General features: G+C 34.6%; 1 protein-coding gene across 10 annotated transcripts in view; it reads right to left on the bottom strand.

Moving 5' to 3' along the window:
* LOC129751439 (bumetanide-sensitive sodium-(potassium)-chloride cotransporter) overlaps window positions 1–18,410 on the bottom strand; it is a 256,700-nt gene that overhangs the window by 48,067 nt on the left and 190,223 nt on the right. For all 10 annotated transcript variants that reach the window (XM_055746933.1, XM_055746943.1, XM_055746939.1 and 7 more), the window contains 2 exons: window positions 7,905–8,532; window positions 7,144–7,838 (listed from right to left, as the gene is read on the bottom strand). In XM_055746933.1, the coding sequence (XP_055602908.1) occupies window positions 7,144–7,838; window positions 7,905–8,532 (1,323 nt within the window). The remainder of the gene's footprint in view (window positions 1–7,143; window positions 7,839–7,904; window positions 8,533–18,410) is intronic.

Here is an 18,410-nt window from a genome sequence, read left to right as displayed (position 1 = left end):
TACCATTGAAAACAGTTCGGCCAAGGCAGAATCCTTGGTTTTCTCATAGCATTCGTGAATCTATGCATGATAGAGATTTAGCTTACCGCGTTTGGAAATCATCTAGATCATTATCAGACTTTTCACAATACAAACGTTTAAGAAATGCTGTAAACAATAAAATAAAACGTGCAAAAGTAGATTTTGTTTCAAACCAAATGCAATCCGCGAATTCAAGTCAAGAACTTTGGAGACGAATAAAAAGTATTCATAGATTCAATTCTAAATCTGATATTATAGCATCTCACACATGCAACGAAATTAACACCTACTTTGTAAACTAATTTTTCACCAGACGATACATCTTTACCCACTTTACCTCCGAATCAAAGTGGCTTTAAATTTGATCCAATCAATAATAACGAAGTAATTTTGGCGTTAAGTTCTATAAAATCAAACGCGGTTGGCCACGATGGAATTTCTTTAAAATTCATCAAATATCGACTACCTTCAGTCAAGGCCGTGCGAACGGGGGGGGTTTTAGGGGTTCAACCCCCCCATAGAGATTTTTTCCAAGCAGAATTTTCACCGTAGTATCGAAAAATTACTTTACCTTAAAAGGTGTATAAAAATAAGTGTTAACAAGCAAGTAAGAAATTTGGCTAGCCTCCGGCGGAATTTACTCTTAAATTTCAAGACTAGACATTTAAGACACTATAAGACGTTCACGAATTGATACTAGTTTTTTATTGTAAATTTTGTTTTGCAATTGGAAACCATTTAACAGGCGTTTAACTATCACAGAATTAGCAAAAATTCTAAAATTAAATACCCTTCACCATATTACTAAAAAATTGGATTTAAATAAAACAATTTATGTCATTTAAATGCTGATATGAAATTTTCTTCAAGAAATCAATTTCAGTGTCAACTTCATACCTATTGTTTTTGTTTTTCTCAGCACCAAATTGGAAAAGGTTTTGATAAATTTCACAAAGCCAAAAATTTACATTTTTGCGATGTGCAATGAATTTAAAACGAAATTTTGACTTATTTCAGTGCTGAATATGCAAGTTTTCTATCAGCTTTTGTTATTGAAATAACTTTTCAAAAAAGATTAAAATTATTTAGGAAAGCTTTGCATTTTTTGGAAAAACTTGAAAACAAAAACATAACATTTTAAAATTAAAGATTTGAATCAATTATCAATTTTCGTCAAGACTTCAAGTCACTTAGAGTTCTGCTATAAAAGTTATAGAAATTTTCTATTTGTTTACTTTTTCTCATTTAACGAATGTTTAAACAAGTTTTCAACTAAATGGAATTTAAGATACTTTTTAAAGCATAAATCTAATGATCGTTTCGCGGGTTTCAACAAATTTGGGAATGAAATCAAGTTTTTTAAACTTTTTGCCAGTAATGTAAAAAATACTTGTGATGATATCTTTCCAACGTTTCGGAAACAGTTAAATATTACTTTTTAGCACATGCTTCATCTTCATCATCAAAATATTTTTTCGTATTTGAATGAAATATAATAAACGAAATCAGAATCAGATTTTTTCTCAAATGAAGGTTTGATAGTTGATTAGTTATCAATGATTGATTTCACTTAAAACTGACAAATTTTAAAACTCCGTATAATCGAAACTAGATGTGATAGTTCAAATTTGACGAAAGATTCGAGTTCAGGACGCTCAAATCTACCAAATCGATCATTAAAACATTTAAGCACTAAAATGCTCTTCCCATGAGTTATCAATTAAATTCTAAAAAAATCCTTCTTTAATGTTAAAAAACCTATCATTTGCATCTGCATTTTTTTTTAAATGAATTAACAAAATTTTCTAGTACAGATTTTTTTTTTAATTTTGAAAAAAAAATATCGAATTTGAAAGACAAGCTATTGAAATTTGAAGAAATATTTTCGATAAGTTTGTCTATGTTTTTCAGTTTTGAATTTCTTTAATACTAAAAACATAAATCTTTAAATTTTTTCCTAATCAGAAACTCACATTTCAAATCGTGATTAATTTTTTACAAACTCAAAACACTACAGCGGAAATTTTCAATCAACCCTTCAGTTGAAAAAGAAAAGAATGTCAATCAAGATTAATAATTAAAGACAATTATTGTCATTTTCCTAGCAATTAATCATGGTTAATGTTTACCTGATGTGACACTTATTTAAGCATTCAGATTTTTTTTAAATCTTGTTATGGAAGTATTTATTTCAAATTTGAAAACTAGACTGCTAAGAAATTATTGTGAAGTAAATTTATTGTTCAGCCTAAGGAGCATCATTTTAAAAAATTTATCAATGACTTCCCGAAAATATAATTGATGTTAAACTTTCATTGTGATTTGTTTTCGAAATTTTAATTGATTTTATCAGTAAAATTTATTATTTTTTGAGTTTAAGTGATAATCATTAGTAAGAAAACGATGTAAGAAATTCATTTTTTTTGTTAATTATGTGTTGTTGGTATTGTTATTATTTTTAGCTAAATTTGAATTTCGAAAACCCCCCCCATGGACGGGTCCTTCGCACGGGCCTGCCTTCAGTTATTACTCCCCTGCGTGAAATCTTTAACACAATCTTAGTATCAGGAAAATGTCCAAAACTTTGGAAGATTGCTAAAATAATACCGATTCAAAAAAATACTAAAGCTAAAGGAATTTCAAATCTGCGTCCCATAAGCATTCTAAGTTCGCTCTCCAAAGTATTTGAACGCATAATAAATAAACAAATTCAGTCTTATATTAACAGTATGAATTTGCTAAGTCGATTTCAGTCAGGATTCAGGGCACACCATAGCACAACGTCGGCAATGCTAAAAATAATCGACGACATTCAAAATCTGGTGGATAAGAAACAAACTGCCATTCTATTGATGATAGATTTTCCTAAGGCTTTCGATAGAGTTTCGCACGTTAATTTACTGAAGTAATTATCCTCTCAATTCCATTTTTCACGCAGCGCTATTTCTCTTATACAATCATATTTGAATAATCGAACTCAAATTGTTTTTACAAGAAATAATCAATCAAATCCGGCTAACGTTTTATCAGGAGTGCCACAGGGTTCCATTCTGGGGCCATTTTTCTTCTCTTAGTACATTAACGACTTAGAAAACGTTTGCTCAAATTCCAACATTCATTTATTTGCTGATGACGTGCAAATCTACATTTGACACATTCCACGCGCTTGTACCGCTCAAAAGTGATTTTTATCCGTTCGCGTATCAAAAAATCTCAAAATTGTCCATAATTTTGATAATTTAAATCACACAAAACCAACGGAAAAAAGAGAAAAAAGTTTTTTTACACATGCTTTAGATGATTTTGAAAATCAGTTTTTTTGTTGAAAAAAGTGGTTGTTTTGACAACTTTTACAAAATCATTAATTTAAACATATGGATGAATTTTTTTTGGAAATATTTTTAGTACGTTCAGAAGCCAAAAAACACAGCTTCATTTTGTAGAAAAAAGAATTTGTTTATATACAATGTAGTTTGTTTGAAAAGCGAACAAAAACAGTCGCAAATGAGTGAATTCACGTCACAAAAAAAGGGAAATTTTTCATTTTACGAGAAAACTCTGACTTTTTTTAAATGAAAACATCAGATTTTCTTTGAAAATGATAAGACGATTCTAAAACTTCAAAACTTATAGAAATCGGTTGGAATCTAGCTCAGTTACAACAGCGCGAATGAGTGAATTCACGTCCCAAAATTAGATTTTTTGTTAAATTTTATATGAAAAATGTGCTCTGAAAGCTGTTTTGACCCTCCAGATGATCGGATTTTTACAAATCGAGCATAATTTAGTTGATTTTTCTAATAAGTTCATTATTTTCAAATAAAAATACAAAAAGATTGAAAAAAAAAAATTTTTTTTTGTGAATCTTTAAATGAAGACAGTAGTAATTTTAACATATGATCCCTCAATATGTTGCTATTCAAGTGTCAATCAAAATAAGAAAAAAGTTAGGTTCAGATACTGAAAATTTGTGATTGTAAAAGTCGGAACAACAAAATATCGGTTTTTGAAAGTGTATATAAAATTTGAAAACTCCAAACAATGGTTCAGTATAATCACAGTATAACTTTATATTTCGTGACGTGATTTCAGTCAACTACCTTGTTCTGTTTGAACTGAGTGAATTCACGTCACAATTACAAATAAGCACTTCGTTCGTTGTTGTTCAATTGAGAAGCTCCGTACATCAAATTGTGGGTAATTGTTTTCTTTACAACTCATTCTAAGACACCGATATTCTATTTCCACAGAGAGAACAGAAATTCAAAGATGTATGTTCAAAAGTCCGAAGTGGTTAATTCTAGCGTAAATTCACGTCACAAAAGTAATTAATCACAACAAAAAACAACTTAAATTTTAAAATGATCAAATTACATTCATTTAGAAGAAAATTCAATTTGCGACTGTTTGCTACAATTTTTTTCATTTTCAAGTAAATTGGTTGACTTCTAGAATGATAACAGTGCAGAAAAGTCCGGAAAAGCGATTTCACGTCACGGTGGAATGTGTCATTTGTTTATCAGAAGCCTCCCCATACCAAGCAATTAACTTGATGAATATAGACTTACGAAGCGTTTTTCAATGGTCCATACATAAGCTTGCCAGATTGCCCGGTCTAATCCGGGTTTGCCCGGATATTTGATGCAAAATTTCGAGAAAGTCCGGTCCGGCCCGGTTGCCCGGATATCGTGAAAAAAGTCCGGATATTGCCCGGATTTTTTTCAAAATTTTCACAAAGAAACCAAAAAAAAATCAAAGTTTTTGAGTAAGTTTCATCAAAATCGATTAACGGTATTGACATTTTCAACGGTTGTTTCAAATAATTTCGCTGATTTACCTTTATAAACCTTTAAATATTTAAGTGTTCCAAAAAGTTTTCGTAAGTCTGTAATTACATTAATAAAATATTAATTTCAGTTTTTTTTGCATTCTTTCTTTGCTTTTATATAAAATAACACCTATATTTTGCCCGGATATTGCCCGGTTTTTGGATTTGAAAAATTGAAATCCATGCCCGGATTTTGCCAGGTTTTTTTGAAAAAATACCCGGAATTGCTGGGCCCGGATGGGAGTGGAAAAAATTCTGGCAACCTTATCCATACATAATTCGTTACCTATTAACAATGATAAGACCAAAGCATTTTTTTTCCTTCGACCTTCGACTTGACCGGTACCCCACAATTAGTCCTCGGGAATCAAAATATTCAGTATGTCGAAAGAGCAACAAGCTCAGGTGTACCTATTCAAAGAGATTTACAGTGGAATTCATTCGTCAATGCCCAGTGTACCAAAATATATAATGTTTTACGAACTCTCAGACTTAAAACAAGTATTCTTCCTTCGGCCATTAAACTAACTCTTTTTAAAGCACTTATCCTTCCCCACTTCATCTTTGGGGCTGAATTCCTGTTACAAGCTACAGCAACGTTAATGAATCGTCTCCGCTTAGCTTTGAATTGTTGTGTTCGCTATATATTCAATTTGAATCGATTCCACAGAGTAAGCCATCATCACCCTCAGCTGTTGGGGTGTTCTTTTAAAGATTTTTATAAATATAGAGCTTGTATTTTTTTTGCACAAAATCGTTCACACGGGTAAACCAGCTTATCTCAACGAGAAAATCATTAGATCTCGTAGTTCTTGAGTAAGATTTTTCATTATTCCGCGTCATCGTACCGAGTCATATGAACGTACCATTTTTGTCAAGGGTTTAGGTATTTGGAATCAGCTTCCAAATAACCTACGAAACTGTAATTCTCTTTCAACTTTCAGACGAGATTTTAGAAATTTCCTTAATTTAAGAAACCAGTAACTTTTTAAGATTTTGGAGAATTTATAATGTATATAGAATTGTTACTTGACCAGAACACAAATCAGAGAATGACCTTAATTTATACTAAGCAGTGCAAATTGTAGTAATTTATAAGGAATTGAATTACCTTAAACTACATGATAATCAATAAAATAAATAAAATAAAAATAAAAAAAATAAAATTTTTAAACTCTCATATCTATATCTCCATGAAATTTGAAATAAATATTTTTTTTAAAATTTATATAATTTTGTATTCTATGTTTCAATCCTTCCCAATTGTCATTAGGTAAATATTTCTCGATGAAGCACAATGATGAAATGAAAAACATATAAAATATCTATCTGGTCATTTTTCTAAATCTTAGAATTTTAGTTGGTGGTAAGGGTATTTTAAAAAAAATGAGAATTAAATTTTGCATTTTACAGCTCAAATTATAGCTTTTATCTTTGAGAAATTTCTAAACTCTCCCGCAATGTTTACACGTGATTAATTTATATGAAGAAACCAGAAAGTATCTTCTACGCAGACAAAATGGCTATTCAAATACAGTACACTGAACTCATCTCCAGTTCCTTTACACGTTTAAAATGTTTTATATTATCTGGGAATTTGAATAAACATCGAATCATTGGAGGCCCCGAGAAAAATTGCCCCGGGCCCTCCGAAGTCCGATGGCTTAATCCGGCACACAACAGTTTTAAATGTACTTGCTGAACTTATTCGTATTCATTGTCCAAAATATTCTTTGAGTCTGCTATTCGGTAAATTACCGCCCAGATGTCTGTGGTATATAACATAGAAATATTGGAAGTTAAAAAATTTGAGCGTTCTGCTTACATGCAATCCTTCTGAAAAGTTTTGAAATGTGAAAACTGTTGTTTGAATAAGGCCTGTACTGCTTGGAAAAATATTTTTCGCGTAGCCACTACTGATGTTGGTTGTATGATGTGTAATTTATGTATCATCATGTGTGTTGGTGCGTTTTTGATAGAATTGAAAATGCCAGCATAGATGACACTGAGCCCTTCGGTATCTATCTTCTCATTGACCGTGTTGCCATTACCCATCCATTACACCCATCTAGTCGATAAATATTTTACTATAATAAAAAATTGTTATAAAAATCACCGTTTGAATTTGTAAATGAAGCACATAAATTATAAAATTGATTCAAAAATTATTTATACAATCTTGAATGAAAAATGGATTACTAAACAATGTACTGAATATAAGAAAATGATAAAATTTGAAGACAGCTGGAGCATTTCAAAATTTGAGAACCTATTGAACATGTTTTTGAACTTACCCTAAACGTTGGTCGCCATCCAACGGGCTTAGCAAGACTGGCATGGAATGTACTGAAGTTTACCAAACAATAGGCAGCCAAAAAGAAGTTGGAAATCAGTGGAGCAATGGCGTTCAGCTCCCCAATCAAAATTACGGCCACCGAAATCACAAAGGTCAAGATGTATCCCCGAACGGGTTCGTTATTTTTTCCGAATCCTTTGCCAAACCAACCAATTTTCGGGTACAGCTTATCCTTGCAAAGCGCTTGGAACACCTTCGGGGCCGAGACCAAACTGGCTAGGGCCGATGACAAGGTGGCCGCGAAACAACCGGCATAAATGATTGGCCCAAAGGCAGAAACAAGTTCCATAACCTGGAAAGAGTTATGTAATCCATAATCACACTCTTCCGGAGCACATTCGGCGAATTCCCAGGAACCGTTGGCCATTAGGGTTACGTTTCCGGTGGCATCTCTTAGGACAGTTGCTCCCGCGATGACCGCCATGGTGACGTACGAAAATGATGTCAGTATAATGGCCAAAATGGTTCCCTTGGGGATGGCCTTGCTGGGGTCTTTAAGATCTCCGGAAATGTTGGCACCAGCCAGGATACCGGTGGCAGCCGGGAAGAAGATGGAAAACACGGAAAAAAAATCGTGCTGCTCATTTTTCACCGGCCGGTAGTCGGATTGCATGTTCTCCATCAGAAGGGATGCTGTGAAATGAAAAGTTATAAATAGATTAATTTTTATGTATTTTACGAACAACTAATACAAATTACCGTTAAATCCAACAAATCCTTTCGAGATATCGTCATCCCCTTTTGGTCCAATGATTGCTCCCACGAAGAAATCGGCAATGGCAATCAATAAAATAATAAGCAGAACGACTTGTGCCTTGGCTTCCCATTCCATACCGATGACGACGATTCCCAGTAGAATGACAATCGTGATACATCCAATGATACGGATATCCTGCACTTGTCCATCGATGATCTGGATTCCAAAAGTGGCCAACAGATCCGTTAGCGATTCACAGAAACCCACAACGTACATAGCACAGGCAACGGCATTCGCTAGGGAAAAAATCAACCCAATCGAACCGCCAAACTCCGGCCCCAGCGATCGGGATATCATGTAGTACGTTCCGCCGCCCTTAATCACACCATTCGTGCTGATGGCTGACATCGAGAGGGCCGTGATGGTGGTCACAACCGTTGTAATCAATACCAGTACCACACCTTCGATAATTCCAGCTTGGCCAACAACCCAACTCAACCGAAGGAACAGCATAACGCCCCAGATGTTCAGCAGACAACGCATCAGGACACCCTTGATCCAGCCAAACTTGATGGCCCCCTCGGCCATGTCTCCGATGTCCACCTGCACTGTGCCGCGGCGCATCGTTTCCTGTGAAGAAGAAATAGTTAAAAAAAAAATGAGAATCTGTCGAATTGAAAAATTTCAACAAAATGAGGCAATCATTAATAATTATACATATGAAAAAAATGTGTCCTATGAGTTTTTATTAGTGTATGGTTTTTGTCCGTTTGTACGCATTGCAAGCTTATCTTCCTTGGGGTGCTCTGTATGCTGGGTGGTGCTCAATTTTTCCACACACTGTCTAGTTTTCAGTAATTGGTAAAAAAATCAGATTGAACTTGTTAATGTTATTCTCTACCCTACTTCATTTTAAGTGAGTTCAGCCGGTTATAAAATTAACATATTTATGTCTGTAACGCTGTTTCATCAGCTAAATGTATATTTCTTAGGGTGTTAGGGTGATTTGCCAATCGTTGCACAGCTAAGCACTTTATTTTGGTTTTTATGCTATTTAGTCATTTTAACCGAATTCACTTGATTTTTTTTGTCGATTGCACTTATACAGGATTTGTCAACAAAATACAGAAGTTTAAGTGTTCGAAAAAAGTGACATAAAAATTCAAAAAATAATTTAAAACACAGGCAAATTTTATGTCGTGCCTTATGTTGTCCGATTTTTTCCAATGGTTGCACATTTTAAAAATCACCTTAAGGCTTAGCCACCATGTGGTCGGAGAGGCTGATATTTGTTATGGAAGCTTATTATAAGAACTTCTAGTTCAAATGCAATCCAATTTAAAGACGGCCTCCTTTACGGGGGGTCTTCCATATAAACCGTCCAATGCACAATTGACAAATTCGAACTCAAAATCTAAAAAAAAAAAAACAAAGCCACCGGTTTGAGAGTCTGGAATAGCAATTGTCACACGTGAAGTTTTCTCAGGAACTCAAATCTGCCTCTGAATTTAACCGAAGCCATCTGAGTGGAGTGCTATTTGACCTTATTTGCCTAGTATTGAGCTTTTTTGACGTAGAATTACGTCTTACGGCAACACCGAATCTGCCGCCCCTCCAGCTGAACCAACCTAGAAAAAACCTACAATCAACCTTCTCCGCACAACATCGAATTACCAACGCTGCGGCAGAACCATCAACGCATCACGTTCTTCCGTCAACCTGGGGAAACCCAGGCTCCTCGACCATTTCCTCTGCTGATGACACCCTTTTTTCTCCAGACCAGATGATGGAATTTGTCCAAGCAATGTACAAAGGACTCAGCCTATGCCGATCTAAGGAACAGCAAATCCAAGCCGCAACTAGAGTGTTGCTAAACTTTATGAGTCAATATGGGCCCTGAAGAAAGCGTCAACATCCTCAATTGGAATGCTTGTTCAATCAAGAACAAAACTCTAGAGCTCGCCGATTTCCTTGAAAACCAAAAAATAGACATTGCTGCCATCACGGAAACTCACCTCAAACCTGATGTGAATCTCTACATCCCTGGTTTCCGCATTGCCAGGATGGATCGCAACCAATCGGGGGGCGGAGGTGTTGCCATCATTTTGCGGTGCAACATTAACTGTCGGCTGTTGCCCAGTTTTGGGCTTGGAATCATCGAAGCGATAGGAGTTGAAATTGTCACCATCACCATCATCGCAGCTTATTGCCCCAAGCAATCAACCATTCACGACGGATCGGCTGCAGCATTTCGCCAAGACATCATGAAACTAACTCGACGACGTGGGCAATACATTATTGCTGGTGACCTTAACGCAAAGCACCAATCCTGGGGCAATACTCGGCGGAATAGCAACGGAACCATCGTCCAACAAGTTCTTGAGGAAGGTCATAACATAATCCTGAGTCCTGATTCTCCCACCCGATTGAGTCGCTCCGGAATCCACTCAACCATCGACATCTTCATCACCAACATGAGGAATATTTCCAACCCTATGACCATCCAAGATCTTAGTTCTGACCACTACCCAGTGGTGGCGAGAGTGGGCTGCCTCGTGAACCGACATCAAATCCTGCGCCGGAATTATCATCGTACTGATTGGGCCCAATTTCAACTGTGTGTTGACTCCTACGTAAACTACCACACCCAGCCGCAATCATCTGAAGACATCGACCAGTGCCTACAAGAAATCGACGAAGCGATATCTGCAGCCCGGGATCAACATGTGCCAGCCTCCAGATTGGTGAGTAACTCTTTAAATTTAGACAGGTCTACTAAATATCTCATCCGGCTCCGTAATATATATCGTCGTCAATATCAACGTTCTGGTCTCCCTCATCTGAAGACTAGCATGAACCGTCTCAAAAAAATCATTCAAGCCAGAATCATGGACCAACGAAATCGAGATTTTGCTAACCACCTTCGCTCTCTCCCAGATTACAGCAAACCATTTTGGAAGATGACTAAGATTCTAAAAAACAAACCTAGACCTATCCCTCCCCTTTCCTCTCCCAACCAAAACCCTACGATTTTACTAACCCCTGTCGAAAAAGCCAACGCTCTTGGCCAACACTTCGTAGCTTCCCACAATTTAGGCCGCACGAGTCTGCCGTTCAAATGGTAATGTCTAGCGTCGCTGATACTCCCGTAGAAATCCCTGTAGAGTCAAGAATAACTGCTGATGAGGTGATAGCTTCAATCAAAGTTACGAAAAATATGAAAGCCCCTGGTTTTGATGGTGTTTTTAACCTGGAGTTGAAAAACTTGAGTACGACATTCTTTACTCACCTAAGTATGGTCTTCAATAAATGCCTTGAGCTTGGTTATTTCCCATCCCGATGGAAGCTAGCAAAAATTATACCAATCCATAAGCCCGGCAAAGACCCCACAAGCGCTAAAAGCTATCGACCCATCAGTTTACTGTCCTCCATCTCGAAGTTATTTGAAAAGCTGATTCTTAACCGTATACTTGAGTTCTCAAACCAGAATAACATATTTCTCCCAGAACAATTCGGATTTAGAAGAGGTTATTCCACTGTCCATCAATTGCTTAGGGTTACTAACATCTTAAGGCGGAACAAGTCCGTATCAAAAACATCTGCCATGGCCTTTCTGGATATCGAAAAGGCGTTCGATAATGTTTGGCATGATGGTCTTGTATTTAAGCTGCACCGATCCAACTTCCCCATTTACATCGTGAAAATAATTAAAAACTATCTTGCGGATAGAAAGTTTCAGGTCTTCTTGAGCGGCTCTCAATCTGAAACATTCATCATAGATGCTGGAGTTCCACAAGGAAGCCTCCTAGGACCTATCCTATTTAATATCTACACCTCAGACGTTCCTCCCCTACCGGGTGGTGGCATAATATCTATGTTTGCAGATGATACAGCCATCATCTATAAGGGTCGAGTGATTCGAGCTCTGACACGAAAACTACAAGAAGGCCTAGATTTTCTATCCGACTACTATAACAGCTGGAAGATTTGTATGAACGCGGCCAAAACACAAACTATCCTATTTCCACACTCAAAATCACCTCGGCTTGTTCCACCTGGTAATTTAAAAATTCATCTGGCCAACACTCCCATTGAATGGTCGAGTGAAGTAGTTTACCTTGGTCTAACCCTTGACAGCAAATTGCTATTCAGATCCCATATAGATAAAATATCTACAAAATGCACAATAATGAAACGATCTCTTTATCCCCTTCTAAACAGAAAATCTTCCCTTACCCTTAAAAATAGACTTGCAGTCTACAAGCAAATAATCCTTCCCCTTATCGAGTATGCGTTGCCAGTCTGGGAGACATGCGCTAATACCCACCATTCTAGGCTACAAATCATCCAGAATAACTTCCTTCGAATGATTCTAAACAGTCCTCCAAGAACTAGAAATTCTGAAATCCACCAACTAGCTAGTCTTCAGATGTTGGGAGTACGGAAATCAATAGTTCTGTCTAGATTTAGAGAGTCATGCGCCAGATCCAGTCATCAGATCATTAATGATCTGCTAGCTTAGTCTTAAGAATTCATAGTAGTAGTTAGGTAGGTTATCAAATTAATCAAATTGAAACTCTAATACTCCTTTTGCGAGAGAAATTTTAAATTTGTTTTGACAACCGATAATAAAACTAGTACATATTTTGAGTAAGTCTTGATAAAATAAAGCTGACGGGCCTTTCTGGCTTACCACTTAACATGTAAAAATAGCAGTTAAAACTGAAAATGAAATGAAACAAAAAACATTTAACTTGAAAAAAAAAACCAAAAACCTCTGCAAACGAGCAGAAAATCATGTTCCACAAGTTGAAAAGTAATAAAAAGCCTGCCACTGCGGCGCGCGAACTCCATTCGTTTGTTGGGCTCTCTCCTAAATGGTCACAGGCGATTTTTGTTAAATGCGAGCCTTCGGCTCAGAGAGTGTGCGTCGAAGGAACTCTCGGATGGCTGATGGACGCTTTGTTTTTACTTTAAATAAAGTTGAAGCTGGTAGGAGTCCCTTTTCCTTCCTAGTCTCTTGAATTTTTTGACTGATAATATAGTCCCACGGGCGTTTCTTTCTGCAGTGACCACACGGGAGGATGCCTACAGAACGAATAAAACCCGCGCTTTGCATTCTCTGGCTTTTTAAAACCTTCTAGTTTGTGCTACACGATGGCTATTCTGGTTGTTTTGCAAGGTTTTTTTTTGTTTCTTCCATTTTCCTCTATTCTCTTGTGTAAAGTGAAAGCAGCGAGAGAATTTGATGCAGTTTGATTAATGGACAGAATGTTGTTTCAACATGACATGACAAAATGACGAAACGGCATGCAGGAAACAAAATGGCGAAAATATTCATGAGACGGTCAGAAGAGGACGAAAAACAAAAATTACGGCCTATATAGAACAGAAATGACAAATACATTCGTAATTCTACGATGACGGTCGTGTAAAAAACAACCTCTTCAACTTTTCTTTATATATCCTGCCAACATAAAATTTTAAACAATCACATCACATTGAAATGTATCCCAAGAGTTTTCTGCCTGAAACACTGTTTTGATCAAATTAAATTTCACAAAGTTATGACTGTTCATTTTTATGGATAATAAGGACCAAATAAAGCTTCACTTAGATGTATCCAGTCTAACTCGACGGTAGATTAGAATTTCTGAGAAAATTGATAAAATTTATCTAATATTTCGGGTCTTCCAACCTTTGATTTCGATTTTTTTTTGGGATTATGAGTCGTAGTTTTCCTTGTGTACAATATGTTGGCAGTATTCTTATCAAAATCAAAGGGTTCGCTGTTGACATGGAATACAATTCTTTAAGATATGTCGTCTCGAAATTTTAAAAACAAATTTTTTTTCAGAACAATTTTTAGATTTTTCGCATAAAATGTTGAGTAAATGGTCAGAATAAAGGATTTCAAAATAAATCTGATAAAAAAATAGTCCCTCGAAGTCAAAGCAGTTTAAGTAACTTTGACACTTTTCAGACAAGCATATGTTTTTCAACCAGTTCAAAAAGCTGAAAACTTCAATTTTAAGGTTTGACGATTAAACAAATATATTTATTGAAATTTGAAGTGTCTTTGAATTATTGAATTAATTACACTAGTTTACAGCATTTTTGAACTAACTAAACAATAGACAACAAACTTTTGATGTTAAATTGGGCGAGGAATCCGGAAATGGAATTGTTAAAAGTTTCAGTAGAACAGTTTTTGAGTTACGCTCCAAATATGAAATTTTCGAAAAATAAATTATTCAAAAATGCAAAAATTACTGTTATGGTAATAAAGTACCCATAACTTTTTCAGTTTTCCACCGATTTTGATGAATAATCTTCGTTTTAAATTAATGTTTATGAGCAACAGAGAAGAATTTTTAAAAGTTATTTTTAAGTCTAAAACTTTTGCTGAAACAAAGTTTTCTCTGAAAAAATGCGTTTTTATATTTTTTTTTCTTCCATAAAGTCACTAATATTAACAATACTGTTGATCATACGCAAAATGACGATCAAATGATCGACAGAAAAAAATTTCATCTTTAACATGCAACAAAGAGATTTCAAATTAATGTTATGCATTCCGAGATATTTAAATCTGATTACAAGTACTTTTTTATTTTTGGAGCATAACTTTGAAACTGTTCTTCTGCGATTTTTTCGAATTTCGTTTTCGGTTTCAGTGCCCAATTTCACATTTAAAATTTAGGTCGGTCAATGGAGTTCACGGTTTTTTGAAAATTATGTAAACTAGTGTTATTGAAAATCAACGAGTACAAAAAAAAAGAAAATTATTTGTAGAAAATAATTAATGGACTTCTTTAAGCACCTCCTGCGCAGTTTTCCGCTAGAGAGATACAAATCTGCCATCTGTCGTATTTATTTAAAACCCTTTTTATTTTTATCAGATGGCGGTACCGAAGCCAATCAGGTTAGGGTGGCATGAAATAAATTAGATTTTAGATGAATTCAACTGTAAATTGAAATTGAATGATATGGTAAATTGATTAAATGACTGGCCATAACATTTTCATTCCTCAACTGTCGAATAAAAACCCTTTGAATTACTTCAATGGAATGAAAAAGATTATTTTTAATAATACAAAATACTTCTCAGATGTTCCAACTGACATTCAGCTATAATGAAATTATGCTAGATTAATCTATTCAAATGTCGTTTTTAAACAAGTGTCCAAATTTACCTTTACCTTCAGAACAATGATAATGATTTTCAATTTATCAATCTATTTAATATATTTTTTAATCGATTTCAAAATTTTATTAACATCGACGGTTTTTAGAACGTATAGCATTCCAGATTTTCCGGTTTGATCCGGGCGTGCCCAAATATTCAAAAAAAGTATCGGGACGAGTCAGCCTGGATTCCCGGATTTTAATATAACGGTCAGGTTTTTTTTTTCGGAAGTATGTATTCACATAATTTGCTTAATTTAACAAAAAATCTAATTGAGTAATGATTTGTTTTAATTTCCGATCCGAAAACGAATATTTCATAATTATTTTCATCAAAATTATTAAGAATTTTTTTGAAGCCTTGAACAAAATTTGAAGTGATTCGACGAAAAAATAAAGGTTCAAGTTTCTCCTATCTTTTCCTGATTTTGTTCGAAAAATGGATAAATTTTGCTCGAATTTGTCTGGATAATACCCAGTTTGTGTATTTGAAAATTTCAAATTGATTGCACGGGTTTTCACCCGTTTTGGAAAAAAAAATTCCAGGCCCGAAAACGTGTTGAAAAGTTCTGGAAAGCAAACTATAAAATTCCATTGCTTTTGGCACCACTCGCACTCGATTCATTAAGACAAGCACGCACATAGAATCGCTCAATCAGATAATTATTTTTACTTTGTTGAAAAAAAATTAATTTCAATATGAATTAAAACCTCATAAAATTTGCCAGCCTAACTTTTCATGTTTACTTCATGCCTATCTTTGGCGCTCATTCTTGTTTATTATGAAAATAAAACAATTCCTGTGGTAACTATGGCAACTATGGTAACGAACTATGAGAGATAGTCATACAAACAAGTGGACAAATTTATATTAATTGGAGTTTTGGTTTTATCACCGCTATTGTTTGTACTTCGAAATTATCGACGATGTCCGGTGAGTTTTAATAAAAAAATTAAACAAAATTTACTAGCTATCTACATGTTTCGAGCTACTCGAAGAGTAACTTGGGTTAGATTATTATTAAAACTCACCGAAAAATCTCGATAATTTCTAAATTCAAACATATATTGAAATGTTTTCAACAATTTGACTGTCAGAAATGACAACCAAAAATAGTTACGATCGTAAGATCATAAGTTAATATTTCACGATCACATTTTGAAAATGGCTCAAATGTTTATAAATAATGGAAAAATTTATTCATGTTTTTGAGCGGAACTCAGGCCCTTATCCTTTAAGTGGCTGCCTTTTCATTTCTTAAACACTTCTGGCCAGCTCTAATTTGAAATAAAACACGTTTGGAAAGTAAGGACAATATAGGTAGCCCATTTGGATACCTAGTTTCAAAGTCAAAGACCTGGAAATCTGGAAAGCTGATCTGCTCGTTTTATAATTGCTTTTCATAGAGGGTAGGTCAAAAAACTGACTCTGGTGTAATTTTAAAAAATCTCCAAATCTTGAGATAGGAACTGAATATTTCAGAACTTGTTAAATATCCACGTAAAACATGAACAAATCAGCCGGAACTAAATGATATCGTCCGAAAACTTTAATTATTTCATTTTTTTCTGATTTCCTTCATTTTCTCATGCTTTATCTTCTTATTAGTTATTCTGAAGCCTCTCAACACTGTATTTTCATAAATATTAGCATTTACATCAATGTATTGTACGTAGAAGTTTTTTTGAAATCAGTGATCATGAATTTGCATTATTACTTTTTTATCAAACATATATATCTTTGCATTTTTTCCTCATTTTTCAATATCTTAAGAATGGAAGAGTTCTGAAACACGAGCTTTTTTAAACAAAGGGTCTTCTTCTTAACAAATATTTGATTGAAATTATTTCCGATTTTTGTCCGCGTGATTTTTCATAGTTCAACACAGTGCCACGTTTTTTTGATTTCTCTGGGTTTTCTCTGCTACTTTGATCATGAGGTTTGACAGGTCTGAGCACTAGTGGCGACTCCTCTCAGAAAATAAGCTTTTTCCATCGATCCATTAGGGCGCAGAAATTTCTAAAATTACTTCTCAAACGTAAATATCCACATTTTTTAGAAGAAAAACATGTCATGTTCATAGACATTTCGATTTTTTGAAGTTGCATGTATTCAAAGAACGTGTTCAATTTTGTATGGCAATCTGTATGGAAGAAGAAATTTTTGCAAGTCCAGGATATTCAAGCAAGTTTGAAATGAAGTTTGCCATTCATTATTGGTTTTGCCTATACGTAAGCTTCATTTTTTGTCAACATGAGAAGAGTAATCCATGAAAAATGTATAACCGTTTTAAAATATAAATTCGGAATCAATTGAAAAGTATTGTAAATTTGCAGGCTTTGCTTTCTGGAACTTTCAATGATTTCATGACATATTTTTGCGAAAGTCTTAAAGCAGTTTATTGCAATTCTTTTATTTTCATCCTAGTGTTAACTAGCTTTCAAATTAGCTGTCAAAACACTAAAATTAAAAAATATTAAAATCGAATTTTTCGTATAACATCGAATATAATTTCTGGGGTAGAAGTTAGATTTAGTTTTTGTTCACAGGTATTGCAAGAATCAATTAATATTTCAAAAATCCAAAGTTATGTTTTTTAAACTTTCAGTACATTTATGATGATTTTTGAATGATAATTTGGATTTTTCCTTACAAACCTCCTTGCAAAATCAATACACGTTGTTGCAATTCGAGACTCAGGTAAAAACAACCCTACAAAGTTATCGGAGGTATACAAGTTTATAAATTTGAAATTTGCAAACAAATCTTGCAGCGGATTTATGTACAACAATGGGGCAGGAGGAGATTGAGCAGACCAATTGTTGCACGATCCAACATTTTTTCTGGTTAAGTATGAATCATAGTTTTTTCAAAATCATGGTGTAAAAATTGTCCAACAAACGTTACGTAAAGAAAACCGATACAAAAAATGCTGAAAACCCTTATTTGCCATAGAAGGAATGTTAAGATTTTGGTTAACAATTAGCGCAAAAACCACGCGGAAAAAACAAGAAAAATTAAAACTGTCGTAAGATACACATTTTACAGCAGAAAATACCGCAAAGCCTCATTTTATCAGTAAACAATCCGAATTACACGATTCAGTATTATTTTTGGGGAAAAATTGAAAAACAGCCGAAATATTGACAATTTCAGTCATTCTGTTCAAAGATGGGTCAGGGGACAACGATTGGCAAATCACTCTACCTAGCATTGGTCAATCTTGAAATATTCTTCCAAAAAATCAAAATTTATCACCCAATATGGTGTAAATTGATAAAAACTTCATTGCCGTTTTTTTGGAAATAGAAAAAAAGTT

The sequence above is a fragment of the Uranotaenia lowii genome, chromosome 3 (assembly GCF_029784155.1).
Source record: "Uranotaenia lowii strain MFRU-FL chromosome 3, ASM2978415v1, whole genome shotgun sequence".
Lineage (NCBI taxonomy): Eukaryota > Metazoa > Arthropoda > Insecta > Diptera > Culicidae > Uranotaenia > Uranotaenia lowii.
The sequence above is the reverse complement of the archived record's forward strand: the minus strand, read 5'-3'. Positions and strand labels throughout refer to the sequence as shown.